Source organism: Rosa rugosa, chromosome 7 (genome assembly GCF_958449725.1).
Source record: "Rosa rugosa chromosome 7, drRosRugo1.1, whole genome shotgun sequence".
Classification (NCBI taxonomy): Eukaryota; Viridiplantae; Streptophyta; class Magnoliopsida; order Rosales; family Rosaceae; genus Rosa; species Rosa rugosa.
In genome coordinates, this window is record NC_084826.1 from 3,316,131 (window position 1) to 3,337,492 (window position 21,362).

Below are 21,362 nucleotides of genomic sequence, written 5' to 3' on the forward strand. Positions count from 1 at the left end.
CTAGGGTCTAATTAAGGAGCTAGCTTGTATGAGCTTATGAGTTGGTATTTTGTATTTGTGATTTTCGAGTTCAAATCTTAACTATATATTGCCTTTTATTTGCAATTGCAGTTGTCTTGATTAGCAGATTGAATTTGTACTGTTATTCTGATATCATCTCGATCTGTTCTTGATCATCATTATTATTCAGTTCAGTTCGTGCATACATGAACACGAAGGGACCGGAAAGATCCATCTTCTCTCTGATCTCTTACCAATTGGAGCGACTCGTACTGAGCGAAAGATCAGAGCAATCAGAGAGCCATGCTCACAAATTCTTAGCAAATACTGAAGCACTAGATTTAGATTATGCACGCTGTGGGAAGCCGCATTCTATTTGTTTAGTACCAGCAATTTGTTTGTGACCCAAGTTGATGTTGGTATCTTAACAATTGCCTATTATCCTCGCTATGACTACAAGTCTACCTCATGTTTGTCTTCAAATTCTGACTTGTACACACACAAAATCATACTTGATTGACTTGATTCTATATGCATCATCATCAACTACGTACTCATCTTAAGAGTTAAGTAAACCAAACCATACAAACCACATTGAAATATATATATATATATATATATATATATATATATATGATGATGATGATGATTTTCCTTTCATGATCTGTCCACTTTCACCCTCCAATTATCAACTATAACCAAATGAATTTTATAGAATTGAATGTATATATCGCCAATCTATTTTGCTTCAATTTCTCATCAAATTTCAAATTCTTAGGGAAAACATTTTTGGAAGTTTGCAACTGCACAACTGATGCACGTGGCTTCATATCTGAAAGAGTTGTATCGCCAAAAAAAATATAAAAGAGTTGTGAAATTCCGGCCGGCCAGAGTAGAAAAGACCAAAATAGTCGGCCGGAAGATTTAACCGATTTGCCACCTATATTATAATGAACTATAAGTATAACACCGGAACACTTTAAGATGCTGAGGAAACTTTTGTATATATACGTAGCTTCGTATACTAGTTCTCACCAATATAGAAGTTTGAATGTTAGGTTTAAAACCTCGGAACATTTGGTCTAAAGAAAAAAAGTAGATGAGCCGACTCGATCTGATTGAACTTACAGCGTGCTATGTCCGATACGTCGACAAGCTTCAGGAATGAATACTTAACCACTAAGCTTAGATATTCTCTCATTGTCCCTCTTATAAGTGGCCTATAAATATCCGGACTCCGGAAGATATCAATCTCAATTCCAATATTAGACACCTACATTGCATTTTCATTTCCGAGGATCAAACTCAAAAAGCTAGATAAGGTCAGAGAGATGCCTCCTCACGGTGGCGGGGGTCCAGGCGGCGGTGGCGGTGGTGGGGGTTTTGGACCTTTCGGCTGCTTAGGCGGCCTTCTACAATCTTGGTGAGTTTTCATAAAATTTTTATAAGTTTTGACAACACTGAATAACTTGTTATATGTAATGTATATCAAATATGGCTAGCTTAAATCTGCTTTTCTGAGGTGATTAAACTAATTGAGTCGATCTGCTGGTTTCGTTTGTTATGCATGCAGTGCTTATTTCCTGTGCTGCTGCTGCCTACTGGAGAACTGCTGTGGACCAATGTTTGGTGGTGGTGGTGGTGGTGGTCCTGGTGGTGGTGGTGGTGGTGGTCCTCACGGTGGTGGTGGCGGTGGTTTTGGTGGTGGAGGTGGTGGTTTTGGTGGTGGAGGTGGTGGTCGTGGTGGTGGAGGTGGTGGTCGTGGTGGTGGTGGTGGTGGGCGTTTCTGATCATCAGATCATCTGCTTTTGGATCTGCTGGTTGTGCTCAAATACATGCATGCATGATGTAATAATTAAGTTAACTAGCTAGCAAGTGAGATATTGGCATTTTGCTGCTGTTTTTAGCAAACTTGCAACTCCGACGAGTCTAGCCAAATTCATGTATTTCATTTTAATTTCCCATCTGTCTAAATTTCTTTCCTTAAGGCAGTGTTCATTTTAGGCTTTTTAGCTAATTACAACACCTACTGTGTTTACCAACAGGCAATATAGAAACTTTTGTATATCAATTTCCATATGATCACCACATTTACATTTAAATTAGTTCAAGTAGTCAATTAGATACCTACAGACAACTACGTACTATGACTAATACAAAGACAAACGTCATTATTTGACTTCTTATGTCATAAAAGAGTTATTGATTGGGATCAACGACGACAAGATCGAACAAAGAGCTAGTAGACTTTCAGTCCAAGACATAAGCTCCGACATTGAAAAAATCTCAACTTCACTTTAACTTTGTTCATTTGGGGACATTCGATAAAATAATAACGACAAACAAAAAGATTAATATGACCGTTATATAGAGATGACACATTAAGGTGTGCTTGTAACTAAATATTCCTCATTCTCCATTGCTGTTATGCTAATCTAAAAATTGCCCTGTTATCTGTTATAAATTTTTACATTTTTTTTTTATTTAACTTGTAATAAGTCAAGATCATTAGAAATGATAGACATTAAAAGTAGAGTAAATTAACATGAAGGAATAAAGACAATACTATAACGTACGCAATCAGTTGGTAAAGGAGATGGTATACAGGTGTTGGAACCATATTGAATATTAGCTCTAGATATTTAGCTAGATAGGTTGAAAGAAGAGTAGACAGGTCCCATAAGAACCCTTATCCTAAACCATGGGTGATACTATCATATGCCCTCTACTTACCAGTCCAAGAAACTCCTAACATTCCTGTAACATTTTACACTCAGCCTGTCTGCAGCCATTAAATTGCTCCCTCGATCGATCCTAAGGTTCCAAGCCCTCTTATTCTATCGGAACTCCACATCGATCATTTATATTCAGATATAAAACCATATAGTTTTTGTTCGTCATCGATTTATATAGCTCAATTGCAGTTCTAGCTACTAGCTAAAAGCAGTTCTATTTCTAGAGAGAGATCGTTATGCCGGGTTGGGGACCCCCGCCAGGAGGACCTCCGGGACCTCCAGGGCCGTGCGGTTGCTGTTGGTTTTGTTGCGATGGCATAAGCAGGCTCTTATCTTCATGGTAAGTGAACTGTTAATAATTGCAGTTTAACGGCCCTTTGTTTCAATAAGGAAGTCGTCAATTAAGTGTGAGTTTTTTTTTTTTTTATATTGCAGTTGCTATCTACTGTTTTGCTGTTGCATCTTTGAGAGCTGCTGTGGACCTGTGTTTGGAGGGCCTCCGCCAGGACCTCATGGCCACCACGGCGGGCCTCCTCCTCCCTTTTGATAAACAAATTCTCGATTATATATTGTGTGGTTTTTTTAAGCGTCTGGATCATCAGCTTGGAGATGATAGTGTGTTTTTCTTGGGTGTGTTGATGAGTCATGTATTTTTCATGGTTTATTCTTTTAAAATTTGCTCGATCAGCTTCTCTAGATCGTGCGGTGTATAAATGTTTCTCTATGACTGAAAAATAATTTCATGAATCAATAAATTTCATTACATCAAGAGTTTCGGTGCCTTAGGTGTCCAGCCAAGCAACTGGAGCTGTATCTACGGATGATGGAATTTCAGAATTTCTTATCAGATTGGCGTGTAAAGAGGGGGTCGTAGCCAAACTCGCCATTTGTCATCCAGATTACCTAATACGTGTGTTGTCTCAACCTCGGGACTCTTAAGCTCGCGATGACTAATAACATTAAAATAAGAGAATTTTAGGTAATGTCGCTGGAGACGCTCCTAGGTTGCCAGTAATATATAAGTATCTTCACTATAAATTTGTTTAACAAAAACCTTGAAGATTTCATATTATATAGTTTTATTTAAATATTAATTGATAATTGTTAAAGTATTCATAATTGTGATTTACTATTATGAAATGTTCATGTTGGACAGTTTCGGTTTGTCAATTGATTTAATCTAGTTTGGTATCTTCACGATCATCAATTTCTAAAAATTTGCATAAATATCTACTGATAGAAACATAAAAACTCAACGGTCGAAATGCTGGTATGTGATTGAAAAGTAGTGTCCACGAGTGATCCCTTAAAATGGCCGAAGAAAAGAATCTCCTACTAGAATGGCCATTTCCAACTAGTTTTTTTTTTTTTTTCCTTTGTCCTTATTTGTGCAAAAAACAAGTTTATGTATTTATTAATGTTTTAGAATGTGTTAAAGGTTTGTATGTCAAATTCTAAAGAAATATAGCTTTAGGATGACACCAATGTCTAAGATGATGTCAAGTAACATTGAGCATCAATATATCAAGTACATCGAAATTTTTTTGCTCTTTTCTATCATGTTGTTCAAATTACATGACTAGAAGCCATTACCAATCGACTTGAAAAGCCACAAAAGCAAGCATTTTAGCACAATATTTCTTATCATCAAGCTCATGTGAGATCTTCTCTTGGTTGGAAATGCTTACTTAAAGTACCTGTGATTTTACCAGATTTCACTTGTCTCTCAAGCTGAGTAATTGAATCGATGATCATGGATAAGGGTGGACGTTTTGAAACCGAAAACCGATATATCGCACCGAACATAACCGAACTGATAAAAATTAACTGACACCGAATTGAACTAATACTTGCGATGCGAGTTTTTTTTAGTGTTTATAATAAACCGGTAAAAACTTAACCGAACTTATACATTTATATTTGTATTATATGAGGTTAATTTTACTTTCTGTTGTAACCTCTCAAGCACTAAATTATTATTACTCTAACTATACCTTAATTCATATATGTGTTTAATTACCTATTACTACTTTTAATTTCTTTGAGTTTTAACATAATTTTAATTTTTTTTTGCTAGAACCAAACAAAATTTATACCACAAAATGCACTCGATGATAGTCTTGAACAAAAATAAAGTGGTTCTTCCAAAACAGTAAATTTAGATCAAACGAAAAGGTGGTCTTCTTCCTAATGACACTTAAAAGCTTTAGCATAAAACATAATTTTAATTGTAATTAATTTCATTTGCTTATTTATTTTTATATTTTTTTTATATATTTAACTTATAGAATAACCTATAATATATCAAATTCTATTGTCTTGTTGTCTTTTGGGTGTATATTATTCAGTTCACAATAAAATTGTGGATATTGACGTTGTTTGAAGAACTACTAATTATGTAAAATAAATTTTTTTATTAAAAGTATGGATCAAAACATTAAAATCAACGCGATTAAAATTAATCGAAACTAAACCGATAGGCCAATTAATTAATATAGTCGGTTAACCAAGTTCTAGTGCGGTTTCGAGTAACATCAAAAAATCAAACCGATAGAACCGAGTTCACCCCTAATCATGACATATAGGATCAACTATGTTTTCTTTAGTGTCTGAACAGTTCAGTATGTCCATGAACAGTTGTTCTGGAGTAGCTAAATAAGGCTTCGCGGATATTATTACTAAAGAGTCAAGTTGAACGACTATAGCTTGACCCGATTTTAGGGGCGATCCCTTTTTGGCTATACATAGATTTTCACAAACTGCCCGAGACTAATTATTGTGCATGTTTCCTCACGTGTAGTCATAGGCGATTATCCTTAATTGGGCATAAACTAACTCATTTCTTTCATAAACAAATTGCTGGTAACAAATGTGGAAGTTTCCGCAGCATAATCTAAACTCTATTCTTTCAGCATTTGCCGAGAGTTGTGAGCATAGCACAGTTGCTCTGATCTTTTGCCAAGTACGAGTTGCATCAATTGGTAAGAGAAGGAATGATTGTGCGGCAAGATTAAGAGGGATAACTTGCATCTTCTTCCATGTTCGTGTTGCATGAACCAAACCGAAAAATGACCAATAACAGAGACGAAAGTAGATTTAACGTTACAAATTCAATCTGCTAATCAAGACAAAACAGCCATTGCAAATAAAATTGGGAGGTGATATTCACACTCCTTTTTGTGTTGTAATTTAAACACAAATGGGAGCGTGAGTATTAATTTTAAGTACATAGGGGTGTGCGAATATCACCTCCCTTAAAATTTGGACCCAAAAAAGGCAAAAACCACAAATTCAAAATACTAGCATCTTTAGAACGTTACGTCCTTGTAATTGAGAATCAAACCTTTCAAATTAGTCAGCATACAAAGGAAACAAGTATATATGTGTGTAGTCATCACTCCAGACCCAAAACATGTCTGCATACTAATCATTGTAAAACTACCAGATCAATCCTTCTTAACTCTCGTCCTCTTTTGCTCCAACCAACATCACAATAGCATGTATGCAACATCAAGATATTGGTTCATCAGCTCACCACCCGGATCTCATCAACAAATGACAATCCCGGAACAAGAAATGTAGTCCACAAAAGATGGCTTCTTAGTTCTTACCTTTCAGCCTATGCACTTATCTGTGAGTATATTGTCTAGACTCTAGACTGTCCCTCTATACCTTGTCTATACACTTATAAGAGGAAGAGGTTTTCATACCTATTTATCCAACTTCAGAGGGATGATACTACCTTCATGCACAAACTTTTAACAGCTATAGCTGTAACAAGGAGAACACTAAAAAGTGCCACCGTGCAACCAAATAGGAGAGGGAACTCAACTCGTTGCACACCACCTTTACTCAAATGCCCCTGCAATAAAGTACAGACCAATGTCATTTATTCTTGCTTAATCAGGTTGTGTGCTGTGTGCATGTGAGATATAGAAAATGTGTCGCTATAGTGAGAAATCATAAACAAAGAGTAGACCAATCCAATTAAATGCCTCTTAAAGGAGCATATCTTAATATAAATGCAATGCGGGGTTCCAAAATATTTTAAAAGGCACATTTTGGAGATTTTGTTTTCTGGAAAAAGCAAGCCCTATGTTACAGATGAAAGATTTGCAAGTTTCTGAAAAACTGTTACTCACCTACTTTTAACTTGTAAGCATATCAGAGAGTAGGCTCATTCTGACCACAAATTCAGTGAACATATTAAGGACTTCACACATGACATAACTTTGTAGTTATTATGACTGCTGCCTATCATCTTCCACTTTCCTATGTATAGCTTACAAGTTAGGAAAGCCTTGTGATGCGACTGAGAGAACCCATGGCCATTCTCAAATTACCCCAAGTATATTTACCGTGTATGTTTCATTAAAAAAAAAAATAGAAAACTGAAAAAGACCACACTTAAGAAAACACAGTAACAATGTAGAATGAAAATTGAAAGTCAATTTAACATGCTTCTCAGATCCATAAGACACTGGATTCTCCAAGCCTTGGACAATCAATGACCGGAACAAACACAATATACAGAATTTTGCAGAAACTCATCAATGGACAAACCATAGAGTTGCAAAAAAAAAAAAAAAAAAGGTATTGGGTTTGAGAAATTACTAATTGCTTCTGCAAATCTTTTATCTCTTGGATGCTTGAACTCCTCTCCTCTGTTAGCTTTGAGATAGTAACTTCAGCCTGAAAAGAATTTAAAAAATTGAGAAAAAGAGGAACTTGGTTAATATTATATTTTGAAAAATAATCATGTTATATTTTGTAACATGTTAATATTATATTTTGGTTAAGTGAACCAAAGTTTTACTCTTTCTTTGTCCAATGAATAACTCAGAACTAAGTTACCGTCTCTTAATAATGAGGCAATTCATTCTTCAAACAGAAAGTAATTTGATGCAGCCACTTAGACCAGGAATATATCTAATATGTTAACTCTTGACTTTGATCAAAGTTAAAGACATGAACAGACTAACTTGTGTCCAAGAAGACATTACGATGCAGCAAGTTTCCCCACGAATCATTTAAATCTGCCTAGTGTTTTACCATCCCCCCTCTCCTACAGAAATATAAGTATACAACACCATGAATGTGACAGAACTTGTGAAACACTACATAGAATTTCAAAAGTCATTGAATTAATAACGTTCTATTTCTTTTTCTTGAAAAAAGAAAAGAAAGAAGGAAGATAGTTTATCAAACAACTATTAACTGGGTTTTCAAACACTGCATGAAGATAGGAGAACTACTATCTCATAACATCCAAGCATCCAAGATGAAAAGAGAATATGTCCCCTATTCTACCAAACAATTGAACCATCTTTACTTTCGCTGCTCTAAATGATTAAATGGGGGATCAAATAACTCAATCTCAATTGCCCAATCTAAAACCCAGCAGTACGATCACCTACTAGCAAGAGGTCTTGCACACAATCAATGCAAGAGGAACCATAGAAGGACAAAGTAGAAGTGTATCAAAAAAAAAATCCAGATAGTCAAACTCCTCATATAATGTAGAGAAATACTGCTAGAGTCAGTTTGTACACGCAATTGAAAATTTGGAAAAAAAAATTCAGAAAAGACCAAACCTGGCTCAGCTTTAGTTCAAGTTCAAGTAGCTTTGATTTCATCTCCTCAATATCTTTAACTAACTTCAAATTTTCCACAACCTGTGCTTTATCAGCCTCCTGCTCTTTTGCTAGTTTCAAAAGCAAATCCTCTGATGGTTTCAACTCCACATTCTTTGCAGGTTTCAACTCCATATCTTTTGCTGGTTCCAATTCCACCACATCTCTGGCTGGTTCCACGTCCGTAGCATATGTTGGCCTTGACTCCACATCCTTTATTGCTTTTACCTCCTCATATTTTGGTAATTTCAATTCCACAGCCTTTGCTGGTTTCAACTCCTCTTCTTTTCTTAGTTTCAATTCCACATGCTTGGCTGGTTTCACCTCAGTATCCTTTGATGGCTTTGACTCCTCACTATTGACAACTCTGAACTTCACATCCTTTGTAACCTGGTACATATTACCAAAACGATTCCACAAAACCAGTTAGAATACTTTGTGATGGACTTGATCAAACAACAGATATCAGAAGACAGTCACTATAAGGCTGACTGGCTGAGTGATGATACTAAATTTAGAAAGTGGGAGCAGGGGAGAGGAGGGAGGAGAGAGGGAAAGAATCCAACATTTTCAAATAAGGGTTTCTCTAACCATTTTGTGTTGAGGGAGGGTTTCTACTCCACCGAATACTTGATCATTTAGTATTGAAGCTTCATTGCCCTGCCCTTGCTTCAAGTCTACCTTGATTGGTGACAGTATTGGCGAATCAGGTGGGCTGAAAAGGATTACTCTTAGCTTTTTCTCTTCAACGTATTTGCCCTCATCTTTAGCAAACTGTGAAAATAAACAATGAGAAACCGATACAGAATCTCAAGCTACCAAAAACTACCAAGACTTACCATGCTAGCTGTAATATTTGCGTCAGTTGTCCCAGAGGAAACAATTGTGCTTTGGATTAAGAACTTATCTCTGCAATCCATGTCAGGCAGAGCTGTCTTTTGAGCTTGCATTGTAACTACATTCACAAAGGAGGTCAAATGGTTATAACAAAAGCACCTATAGGAGAAAACGATCAGAAAGTACAATGCAGAGAACAACTAAACTCATTGCATTGTGAGCCCAGGGAATGCCAAAATCTTGATCTTTCTAAAGCAGATAAAATTTTACGATGTAAAAACTGGAATACTATAAGGTCCCAACATCTTCTGTCCAATCCACCCACAGGATAGAAACATCAAACATGTAGAAATAATGTCAAACTGCAAGACCTATATGGCATACAATGATTCATTAAGTCAATTTTTTCTTCTTCTTTTAAGATTGGGGCATACGAGTCCAACCTCATGCTCCTGTAACTACTAATAAGCAATGTTTACATGCAGATTCAAACATTATCTCAGAGTGTACTCAGTGAGGTGAATGAACAGTTATACCTGAAAATTCACAAGCTGATTTTGGCAAGATAACACCTACATTTGGTCGCACACAGTATTTCTTGGGGGATGTAGTTTTAACCTGCAAATTCAATCTTTAACTTGTAATTTTGTGTAGCATTCCTTCTTATGTAATGAACTTCACTTCAATAACTTGGAAACAAACAAAATGCAATATAAACCTTAAATGCAACATGGTGGTCGGACGTGTTGGTAAGTCGAATTGAGCATGAGCTTTGCTTCTTCAACTCAACTACGAAAACAATTACACAGTCAGTTTACAAGTCACAAAGAATAGTTACTGTGTAACATAACGTTGAGTTCAATAACTTTAACCCTATTTCCTCTCAACTATTATCTTCCACCAGCTAAACGAAAGCATGTGGAACATGACCTTTAAATCTAACTACGGATGTGTAAAACATCCCACTTGCTGAATATCAAGAACATGCATTAATATGTTAAATATTGGCAGTTTCAAAATCAATGCTGCATTTCATGCAATAAACCTAGAGCAATGTACCAAAAAATAGAAGGAAAATATAATAGGTAAAATCATGTCTATTAATAAGTGAAAATCCTCTAATCCACAGAGCATGTCTTGGTTCCAACTATGTGGGTCAAGCACATGAATGAAGCAAGAATCAAACACCATAACGTTTCAATACGAAAAATGATCAGGATACTAAATCATAAAGAAAACAATTAGCATGGACCATCCTCTAATCATGAGCTTACCTACGAACTTCAATTCTTTGGGATGAATCTCCACAATTGAATTCATCATTATCAAACCTTCACAATGATCCAAACACTACACTCTGATATCCTAATATCCTTTTTCACTGCACAGCAAGCAAACAGATTAACAACAGCAACAAAAAAATCATTCATATAATATATATACAAGCCATTGATGTCTGCTGACCCACCCTTTAAAGCCTTAGAAAATCAAAATTTAAATATGATTGAAATTATTGGACTTTTGGGACCCGGTAGCATAGAAGCTAAAGAAGAATGAGGGAAAAAGAATACCAAAAGTTGCAAAAAGAAGTTTCGTGCACTAGATCCCAAAACCATAGCAATAGAATCCTACTAAAGTTGTGTCGGCTACTCAGAAATCAAAATCAAAATCAAAAGCACCGGTTCAAATAGCTTCAACTCGTTTCGACTCGGACGTCAAAAGGAGTCGGTTCGACGTCATTTCAATTCCGGTCCGGTCCCGGCGATCAAATCACAGAGCAAGTAAAAACGAAAACGAGCAACTGAGGTAAACGACGCCGTTGGAATCAGACGGAGCTTCAACTCGGACGTCAAAACGAGTCAGCTCACCGTCGTTTCAATTCCGGTCCAGTCCCGGCGATCAAATCACAGAGCAAGTAAAACAAAAACGAGCAACAACTGAGCTAACGACGCCGTTTTCAATACTCCTTTCTGATCGACGACGGAGATTGTCCACGACGTCGTTCGAATCAGACGGAGCTTCAACTCGGAAGTCAAAACAAGTCAGCTCAACGCCGTTTCAATTCCGGTCCAATACCGGCGATCAAAGCACAGAGCAAGTAAAAACGACGACAAGCAGTTCAGGCAACGAAGCCGTTTCCAATACTCCGTTCTGATCGGGAACGGAGATTGGACACGACGCCGTTCAAATCAGACGGAGCTTCAAGTCAACGAGTCAGCTCAACGTCGTTTCAGTTCCGGTCCAATACCGGCGATCAAAGCACAGAGCAAGTAAAAACGAAACCGACAAGTTCAGGCAACGACGCCGTTTCCAATACTCCGTTTTGATCGGCGCCGGAGATTGGAGACGGCGCCGTTCCGATCATAATGAAAATTGAGAAAATGAAAGTTACCTGGAGAATCTGAGAGGATTTGAGACGCGGTGGAAATGCTTGAGAAGCTTTGAAGGAATCGAAGAATTTCAAAGCCCTAGATTCTAGAGAGAGAGGAGAGGGTGGGATTTGGTGGACTGAAAACACTGCGTTGGTTGTACCGGACTCCACTTAAAAGAGTTGAGTCCTCTTTCGCTCTCAACTGTTTCCGGGTTTTACTTACTCCAGTCTTTACGCAATACGACCCCGTCTCTGATCTTCTATTTTATTTTTATATAATTCTTCTCGGGTCAACCGGGTCGGCCCGGTGAGTCTTCGGTTAGACGGTCGGACCAATATGTATGTCCGGCCGTCCAATTCTACAAAGTCGTGCGTATTCGGATAGTTTGTAGTGATATTAGAAAATTTTTTGATTTTTGATTTGGTAAAAGAAAAGTAATTTGATACTGTGTGTATGAATTTTAATTAGTGGATTACACGTACGTGTAACACTCAAAAGAACTTTCTTTATCTTTTTTATTCTTTATTGGTGAGTAAGTATGATATAGTTGAAGAGTGGAATGTATAGTTAGCAGCAAGTGATCGAGAGCTTTGACGGTTATGCTTTGATTGATTTGATTGGCCTTTTGCACACCGAAAATATGGACATTTTATCTTTCCTTACTTTTCTCTTCTTTTCTTCATTCTTTTTCGTTCCTTTGAAGCTATACTTGATGGCATCCCTAAAGTTGCTTTCGTTGATTACGCGGGAGATTTACACATAGCATTAGTAAATCGGTGCAATGGGGTTTCGGCTGGGACCAATTAATCTCAAAGATAACATCCATCTTAATTACTACATTTTGATTGCCAAAGTAATGTTGCGTGTTTTGAAGAGATCCACATTTGATAACACGATGAGTTAATTGCTAGATATCTCTCTAACTCCCCTTTTTGTTCAACTCCTATTATGAGTGTTGTTTTGCTTTTGAAGTTTTACTTTGGTTATATTCGAGATTATATCTCACCTCCGTTAACTTTTCTTAGTGGACTTGAATGGCAACAGCACCTATTCGTTTGATTCCTCTCAACGTCAACTTCTCCATTTTCATTCAAAAATAAATAAATTCTCCTCCATGATATTTTTACCTGTTGTATAATGGGAGACCAACTTTTTTTCTTTTTTTTTTTTGAATAAATGGGAGACCAGCTTTTAGTTGTGGCAAAATTTTGAAAACTATCTCAGGGCGTTATACAAATATAACAAAAAACGAGTTCTTCATAATGTTCTTACTTATGGAATCTCAAGGTATGCATGTCACTGGAGGTGCACAACTTTCAGATTAGTGTTATATTAGTATCATGTAGGTTGGCTCATCATCATGTATAACCTATCATAATCAAGGGACTTAGGTATGAAGAGTTGACAAATCTGGGTAATTGGTTTTAGATTGGTGTTTTTTTATTTGAGTTTCTTCCAATCGATTACAAGTTTACAACCTCCTAGGTTTGGTTTAATTGGTAATTTTTTTCATGTCTTCAGATATTGTAATCGATTTCCCAGGTCCGAGACTTTGTGCAGCTGTAAGGTTTTGTTGTGCTTTTTTTTTTTTTTTTTTTTTTTTGTATCTGTGTAGTTAACAATCTGGTTCGACGACTATAATTTTTTCCCCCACTTCTATTAGTTCATCATGTTAATGCTTGCTCACTCTATTGCAACATGAAGTGGATTTAAGTGGGTTCGACAATTTAGATCCGGTTACTTTGGTTCCTCCATTAAGCTTCAGCCCAGTTATACAAGCACGAGTTATAACAGCTGTCTATGTAATATCACTGAGCTTAGGTTGCTTCACATGCTTACTTTTAGCTTAAGGAAACTAAAGCTTTCATAATTTTCATCAAGCATATTGGATTTTGCTTCAATTAATTGTGTTGATCATGAACTGATCGAGTGATCGGCAGCTTTCGAACAGTGAAGCTCATCCAGGGTATCATGATGAAGTGAACATCAAGTTTTTGGGGACTACATTTGGGAAGCCCTATACTTTACAGACCAATGTTTACATCAGAGGAAGTGAAGATGGAAAAATTATTATTGTAAGAGCAGCATATTAGCATGGACTTAATTCAGGGTATTCAAGAAGTTTTGCTCTCAGAGGCCTTCCCGGGATCAGTTTCTTCTTTGCACTTTTTTGAAAAACCAGAAGAGCAACTGATCAAGCTGTCTGCAACTGGTAAATTGAAAATATAATCAAGGATATATCACGTGCTGGAATCCTTTTTCCTCCAATTCACAAATGCTTCAAGAGCACAAGGCCTGTTGGTGGATATTTTGCTGATTCAGTCACTGATCTTAGAGAATTGAAGGCCTTTGCTCGCATCTTAATTTGGTGGCTATAGAGTTGACAGACTAGCCAGAATGCTGAAAGAACACACTGCTGCAATTATCACTGAGATCGAACCGTGATGTGCTAGAGGCAGTTGCTGGTAGCCTGCATTCTGGAGACCGAATAGAAAGAGAGGCTTCTGTTAGATAACATGAATCACACAAGATCGATCACAAAATCACATAACAAGAGCACCTGCACAAGAATCAACCAAATTATGCAGCACACCAGAAACTTTCCTACTCGGTTTAGGAATAACCACCTGGATTCACACTTTCAATCCCAGCAGCCACAGCTTGTCCAAGAGCATTCATCGAGGCAGACATCTTCAAGGATCTGAAACGAGCAGCTGCACTATGGAGGGAGGTCTTCTATGCTTCAACGTACACTTTATGCTTCAGAATGGGACTGAGAATGTATGCAAAAGGCAGTGTTGAACATAGGGACTTTCTTCTTGGCGAAATCCTCATCCCGGACTCATCCCATAAGGAGTCCTAGTTTTACTTCATGTTTATCAGATAGGAGACTTAAGCTTTATCACAATTCTTTATGTTAATCAGGTTTTAACAATGAGAGTCCTACTCCCATCAAGAGATATACATCTCGATGGGTGACTGGTATTAGAATTAAAGCTACATATTTCTTGTTATTTATTTAGCTAAATCAATTGTTCCATTTACTTAATGCTTTTAGATATTGTTAAGTCCACTTTATTCCAACAGCTTCAATAGAGCAGATAGTCGATATAGACACGGTGATTGGATTTTGTGTTCAAGCTGGCTTGGCCCTGGCTTTTACAGACTTCTGGCTGAAGCTACTGGCACTACAGTACTCTTTGAAGGTGCACCCTTGACATTTCTGATACTAAATAATTAGAAATATATCTATAATTGTTGAAGCTTTTTTTGGAGATCAAAGGCATACATCTCCCAGGCTTACATATGCTGAAGAAATGGGTCAGTATGGTTTGGACAGGCCAGATATATTAGATTTGATCTTGAGTTGAAAGATGTAATAAACTTTCCCATCACTTACGTTTTAGCATTTAATGGATTTGGGGGTTATACCGATCGGTCGGCATTCGTTTTTGTTCTTTGCAAATTTGTAGATTTGTACTAACACAGCTCATAGTTGATTATTAGGTGTTTTTTTTTAACTGTGGTTCAGAGGCTTAGTAAAGTTTAGCACAAATGTACTGTTTTATGGTTTTTTTTTTGATAAAAGGATAGCTTCATTAACTAAAGGCCAGAAGGCACATACATCAGATGCTGTCTCATACCTAAAATCTAGATGGCACAAGCCGCCAAGCAAAAGACAAGTACCTTCACTGTTAACACATATGCTCACTTGTGGAGCCTAGAATACAGAAAATCAAATTCTCACTACTAACCCCCTTTGAAAAGAAAACCTAGTCGTCTAGAGACCTCAATTGGTGTACAACTAAGTAGACTGAGAAGAAAGTAATGATGAACCCAATTTCCAGTAGTAGGCAAAGGAACCAGGAAAGCCTAAAGCTTTCCTTTGCCCTTATCTCTAGGGCTAGAGCCTGAAGCACCGGCTGCAGGGTAGGTGAGTCTCAAAGGGGCTGCTCCGGCCTTCTTCCCAGAGCGTTGGCTCTTATTCCTGCTGCCCAGTGGCCTACCCATCTTCTTCTTGAGAGTGACAAGAGGAAAATCATGGTCGTCGCCAACCAGACCCAAAGCATCAGCCTGCAAAGTTGGAATTTTACCACCCATAATGGTCTTGAACTTCTTCGGAGAGGGATCACAACCTCCATTCCTATCCCTTTTCTTTGAAGCCACAACATCTTGTTGCATATCCTGCACCAAGGTTGCAGCTTCACTGGTACCAGAACTATTCGCCCCATTATGGGCCAAAAAAGAACTCAAGGGCTGCTCCAAAGCATGCTCCGTCCCCGAAGTGATATGCTCGCTATTACCATCAGCCGGATCCGAAACAGGAGATGATCCGGAAGGAGAAGTAGAGGGAGGGTTAGGGCGGTCAACACGACGAAAGGTTGGGTTCTTCTTTTTGGGGATAGATGAGGAAGCAGTGAAGAATTCACGCTTATTCTGAGCCGAAAAAGAAAAAGACCCTCCTGAGACGGACGGCCCTGGAAAGTTCAAAACCCTAGATGACGGAAGTGGAGTATGCGGCTCCTCACATGCAATCCCAGCATGCGTGACCAATCACTACAAAAAATAATTGCAATGGCCACCACAGTTAGCGTCGGCGCAAAAATGCCGTCGCCATTGGTCATAGATTTGCTACGGGAAACAAGGCGTAGCAAAAATAAAAATTAGTTTGCGACGGCAAAGGAGAGCCGTAGCATATATGCTACACATGGTTAGCGTCGGTACTCAATTGCCGTCGCCAAAGCTCCTATATTTGCTACGGCAAAGCATGTAGTCGCAAAAGTATAATAGGTTTACGTCAGCAGTATGACGCCGTCGCTAAAATCACTGGGCTTTGCTACTGCGAATGTCTTCCGTCGTATGATTCATTCCTCTCACATTTAACTCTCACTCTCTCTCGATCAGTTTCCCCATTTGTAGCGTTGCCTCTTTCTCTTTCTCTCTCTGATTCCTTCCCAACCCCAAAACACGACCCTCCCCAATCCATGAAGATCAATACCAGATCCTCCAACCCACCGCCACCTTCCTCCAACCCACCATCAAGGGATCGCCTGCTGCAAGATCTGAAATCCCAATCTCCAATGAATTTGAGCCGCGATCCGATTGGATCTAACCACAAATCCATAAACCAGAGCGAAAACGAAACCCTGTAACACAACTGGTCTCCACCACTTGCCACTAACCCAAATCCTGTGTAACCTCCATCCTCGACACCACGCGCCGTCTGGATACCCATGGTTCAGATCTCCCCCACCTTCCCTCTTCTCTGCGCCAGCCAGCTCTTCCTCCGCCTCTGCCGCCTCTGTCGAAACGCTCCTACTATATAAACCCTTAACAAATCTCCCTCTTTCATTTTCAGTTCTCAGCGCCACTCGCACTACTTCTTTTCGACCTCAAAAACTCAAATGTATCTCAGCTTTTTTTTTTCTTTGCTGATTTTGATCTTCGTTTGGTGGCTGAAAAAACGGATTTTTTTATTGATTTTTTTTGATAATTTTTTGTTGCATTTGTAGGCTTTGCCGAATCAGCAGACCGTGGAGTACCCGAGCTTCAAGCTCGTAATCGTTGGTGATGGTGGAACAGGTTCGTCTCTTTACTCTGGATTTAGTTTAGTTCGTGATCTGTTTGTTATCGGTGAAATTTTTTCATTTTGCTTTGCTTGGTAAATCGGTTGTTTTGTGAGCTGAAATGAGACAAATAGAGCTTTGTTTTTGAATATCTGCTATAGAAATGATGCGATGATGCATGAAGTTTGTGTATGATTTCCAACAGTAACTTTTCAACTGTCTAAAAATCTCATATTGGTTTTGAATTTGGGAAAACTAAAGACGTCACTGCTACCATGAAATTACAGTAGAGATTAGAAGTTATTTTGTTTACTTTGCAGCTGAAGGGATTGTTGGCATTCACTAGAACTAAACGTTTAATGTAACCTCTTCCTTAATGTATCGCGTGTCTTCATTTCAGCATAAATAGAAAGGTGTTTGTTTGGGAACTTTGGGTTGTCTTCATGATCTGTGAAGAAAGGGGCAGGCCGGTCGGATTTGTAGTTCTCTGTATTTGCCGTTGTTGCTGGTTTGATTTGTGGTTTTGGTGAGTGGTTTTTGCGATTGGTGTGTTGTTTTTCTGTTTTTGTTTTTGTTGGTGTTCGATCTATGGTTGAAATTATGGTGAGTGTTCGATCTATGGTGTTCAGTTGGTAAGTTGGATTTGGTTTGTAAGGCTGAATTATTCATAGGTTTGATAAATTAACCGTTTTGTTTGGCTGCAAATTCTCTTTGTGGGATTTTGGTTCATTCTGACTTCTTGCATTGGTTTTTGGTTCTTTCCTTGAAAATTCAGCAATTTCAAATTTAAATCCAAAGTCTTCCAATACAGAAGGAGATTGTAACCCCTGCTTTATTATGTTCAATTCATGCCAGGTCTGGGGTGTGTTTTTTCTCTATATTATGGTGTTTTGAAGTTTCTCTATTTTCCATTATTTGCAGTGTTTATAAAGGCTTAGCTACTGCAGTGAAAGAGAGAAGAGGGCAAATCAGTTTGTATTTCCTTTGTAAAGGTACATACCAAAATTAGATCAAGTTGAACATCTTTATTTTCCCTTCATTATTAGCCATTAAAGATCTGATTTTGACTCCATTATAAACTTGACATTTGCGAAATGAACGAATTTTGTATATTTTTAGGTAAATTCCAGCTGAGGAGATACCGATTCATTATGGTGGTTTCAAGAGAGAGATTGACACCAAGTTCTTCTTCGCTGAAGATGGTTATGTTTTTGAGCAACTCTCAAGGCCGTATCAAAGCAAACCATAGAAATTGATGCAGCTCAGGTACTAATAATTTTTTTATTTGTTTGGATACCATAAACTGAGGATAATAACAGAACTTTATTTGAGGCTGCTTTTTGGTTCTCTAGCGCATTTTGTAGAGAGTCTGGTATTTAGTAGCAGTTGCTGTTTTTTTTTTTTTTTTTTCTGATTAATTCTTTCAATTGTTTTATATGGAAGATTTTGTTGGGTAGATTTGCCCAACTGTTTGTCTAAGAATTTGACAGTAAAAGGAAACACAAGTTATGGATTCAAAATCATAGAATATGTATATATACCTGCCTCACTACCCTCATCTTCAACAGATAGCACACGAACCAGCAGCTTTATTCTACAAGACTTTTATCACATCAACAAAACACCAACAGGGCAAATTCACTAACTGTAACCGTGCTATGCTTATTCTGTTATGAAGACTTTGCTAACTTCTAAATGGATGGGTTCATTTGATAATGATGTTAAGGTGATAAAATTGATGGGTTTATTGAATAGCTTCCACACTGCTAAATATATATGTGTGTGTGTTATATAGATATATAGATATTTTCGAATGATGTAGTAGTAATCTGGGATCACATGGTGAGTCTTTTTTTTATAGTCTAATATATTTATATGCTCTTTTTAGTATTTGTTCATTGCCCTGTTGTTTGTCATTTTCATGTTTGGTTTTTTAGCTTTCTGTTTCTTCAATGCAGGCTGTCAAAACAATTTCGTCAAGTCCATCTATTACTTTCTATTTTGATATTCATGGAGATATGCACAAGTATAGCTTTAAATCCCTTTGTGTTATTTTGTTTACATCTGTACTTATGGATATAGTTTATGGTTCTATATCCCTTTGTGGAGCCTTGTAATTTTCTTATTGTTCAAGTGTAAGTACAGTGCATGTAACTTAGACTTATGCATATGAATTGAATAATTTTTCGTGTTCCTTCAGGAGTACTCGCAGTAGCCCCCTATTCAGGAACTAATTGGAAGGGATCTTCATGATATATAATGAATGGAAATTCAGACATATTTCGAGGTAAGTATGAAACTATGGATTTAGCATTCTTCAAATCAACTACTCTAGCTTTAATCGTAGAAAGACCTGGATTTAGCACACTTGCTGACTCAAAATGTCAAAAAGTAATTAAGAGTTCAAGTGAAATCTTAATTGTATGTACTGGTATGAACAATATTTATGTCATGTGTACATCTCCCATTACTTTTCCAGCTTTTTGTTTCTTTAATGAATGCTTGACGATTTCTGACTTTCTGTTATAGGAGGCTTGCAACAACACTAGAGTAATTGGTACATGAAGTAGATCGAGGAAGATCCCTGCAAAGTTCATCTTGAAGAAGCTAGAGGAAAATAACTAACTTGTAAAGCTTAATTATCGATCTTGTAAATTTTGGTAGAAGCTTCATTCATTTTGTAACATTTATGAGGAAATTTAAAGTGTAACATTTCCTTTTATATAAGCTTCATTCCTTTTTGTATGGTTTTCATTCATTAAAAAAAAAAATCGGCATGCATTTGCATGCTGATTTTTTTTTTATTCATAAATAATATTTTTGCGACGGCATTTTTGCCGTAGCAAATGACTTTTGGCGACGGCAAAAAACTTCAGTAGCCGTTGGTGGCGTCGCTATTGGTATTTGCGACGGCATTTTGCAGTCGCAAAATTCTTGCGACGGCAAACGTTTTGCCGTCGCTAATAGTCTTGCGACGGCAAATTGCCGTGGCAAATACCATTGGCGACGCCACCAACGGCGTCGGAAGAATTGCCGTCGCAGAGCCGTCGCCAATACTCTTTTGCGACGGCAAAATAGGTTTTTGCGACGGCATTGCGCCGTGGCCATTGCAATTTTTTTTTGTAGTGAATCCACACTGTGAACATCTCCCTTTCAGATGTTCAAATTGAAATTGAAGCACCGGTTCGACGCCGACATCCAAAAAAATCTTTCGCTCAAGCAAGAATGGTTTAGAGATATCATGGGTGAAGAAGATCCGAATCCCACCCTTCTTGAATTCCTTCTTATCATAGTCTAAGAAACCACCCAAGAGATTACCGATAAGAGTAAAATTCTCAGGTTCTTCATACAAAGGAGGAATCCCCAAAACCCTAACCCAAACACGTAGATGCTTGAATTGGGCTTCATGCAGGGGCTTCACCCCATCATAAATTTCAAAACACACAGGAGCTCTATCAAAAGACCAAACTCCTCCCCGTAGGATCTTGTTCCGATCACGAAGCGATTCAAAGGAGAACAAGAAGACATCGTCCGCCTTTTCCTGGACCCTAAAATCCTTATCCACCATCCAAGTACGGTGGAAGTGAGCCTTGAAAGCTTTGGGATCCACCGGCTTGCGGGTCAGAGGCTTGCCAAGTAGAAAAGACTGAGATGACTTGCGCACCGGACCACCACCAATCTTACCCAGATCTGGGGCGCTACCACCCGAAGCAAGAGCGAGAAAAGCAGCAAAACTTGCTGTGACAGCATCAATGGAGGCCATGAAGGGATGGAGAGGCAAGGAAGAGATAGCAAGGCTAGGGATGGAGGCTAGGGCGCCGTAGAGAGAAAAAACTAGGGTGAGAGGAAAACTCTCCTAGGGTTTCATACCTTTAAGATTGGGATCTAAAGGTGTACTGTTTTATGGTTTGATATCTGTTTGTTTGGAAAAATTGTCCTCTCATAGGTAGAGAGTTTTATAAGTATTATTTTATTGTATAAGTATTTCATCTGGTATCTTGCACATATGCTCTGTGGTGTGCATTAAGTAATTGAGGTGATGTATTTAAAATTTCTCTTTTTTTATTTTCTTTTGAAAAGAAGAAATGGCACAATGAGCACAATGGTCATTTCTCCCTATAGGCTTTCAGTGTACCTTTTTTTTATTACTTGCTTAAATTTTATAGAATATACTATCGGATGGAACGATTTGTGGACTATATACCAAACATATCAGTA

The 21,362-nt window shown here is 37.9% G+C and overlaps 2 protein-coding genes and 3 long non-coding RNA genes across 5 annotated transcripts; 4 read left to right on the forward strand and 1 right to left on the reverse strand.

The window, feature by feature from the left end:
- Positions 1–1,108: 1,108 nt before the first annotated feature.
- On the forward strand, positions 1,109–1,987 carry LOC133722054 (glycine-rich protein 23-like). Its single transcript, XM_062148862.1, has 2 exons — positions 1,109–1,423; positions 1,574–1,987. Exons 1-2 carry the CDS (start codon positions 1,332–1,334, stop codon positions 1,788–1,790), a joined length of 309 nt encoding a protein of 102 aa, XP_062004846.1. The 5' UTR covers positions 1,109–1,331; the 3' UTR covers positions 1,791–1,987.
- Positions 1,988–2,687: 700 nt separating this feature from the next.
- Positions 2,688–3,511, forward strand: LOC133721576 (uncharacterized). Its single transcript, XR_009852233.1, has 2 exons — positions 2,688–3,075; positions 3,171–3,511. It is a non-coding gene; the product is annotated as an uncharacterized LOC133721576 (long non-coding RNA).
- A 2,525-nt stretch (positions 3,512–6,036) lies between these two features.
- Positions 6,037–11,799, reverse strand: LOC133722361 (vesicle-associated protein 2-2-like). Its single transcript, XM_062149249.1, has 9 exons — positions 11,598–11,799; positions 10,480–10,586; positions 9,924–9,994; positions 9,742–9,823; positions 9,208–9,323; positions 8,960–9,142; positions 8,330–8,758; positions 7,350–7,427; positions 6,037–6,597 (listed from the first exon to the last, which is right to left on the reverse strand). The coding sequence occupies exons 2-9, from the start codon at positions 10,526–10,528 to the stop codon at positions 6,460–6,462; spliced, it is 1,146 nt and encodes a 381-aa protein (XP_062005233.1). The 5' UTR covers positions 10,529–10,586; positions 11,598–11,799; the 3' UTR covers positions 6,037–6,459.
- A 5,119-nt stretch (positions 11,800–16,918) lies between these two features.
- Positions 16,919–18,136, forward strand: LOC133719881 (uncharacterized). Its single transcript, XR_009851518.1, has 4 exons — positions 16,919–16,984; positions 17,091–17,160; positions 17,545–17,670; positions 18,066–18,136. It is a non-coding gene; the product is annotated as an uncharacterized LOC133719881 (long non-coding RNA).
- A 126-nt stretch (positions 18,137–18,262) lies between these two features.
- On the forward strand, positions 18,263–19,889 carry LOC133719876 (uncharacterized). Its single transcript, XR_009851511.1, has 3 exons — positions 18,263–18,410; positions 19,345–19,431; positions 19,674–19,889. It is a non-coding gene; the product is annotated as an uncharacterized LOC133719876 (long non-coding RNA).
- The last annotated feature ends 1,473 nt before the right edge of the window (positions 19,890–21,362 follow it).

Excerpts from the sequence above, each read along its gene's own strand:
- LOC133722054 (XM_062148862.1), top strand. The coding sequence starts at position 1,332 with ATGCCTCCTCACGGTGGCGGGGGTCCAGGCGGCGGTGGCGGTGGTGGG. Across the intron at positions 1,424-1,573 it reads GGCGGCCTTCTACAATCTTG|TGCTTATTTCCTGTGCTGCT; the intron begins GTGAGTTTTCAT and ends TTATGCATGCAG.
- LOC133722361 (XM_062149249.1), bottom strand. The coding sequence starts at position 10,528 with ATGATGAATTCAATTGTGGAGATTCATCCCAAAGAATTGAAGTTCGTA. Across the intron at positions 8,759-8,959 it reads CCCTCCCTCAACACAAAATG|GTTACAAAGGATGTGAAGTT; the intron begins GTTAGAGAAACC and ends AATATGTACCAG. Across the intron at positions 6,598-7,349 it reads AAGATTTGCAGAAGCAATTA|GGGCATTTGAGTAAAGGTGG; the intron begins GTAATTTCTCAA and ends ACTTTATTGCAG.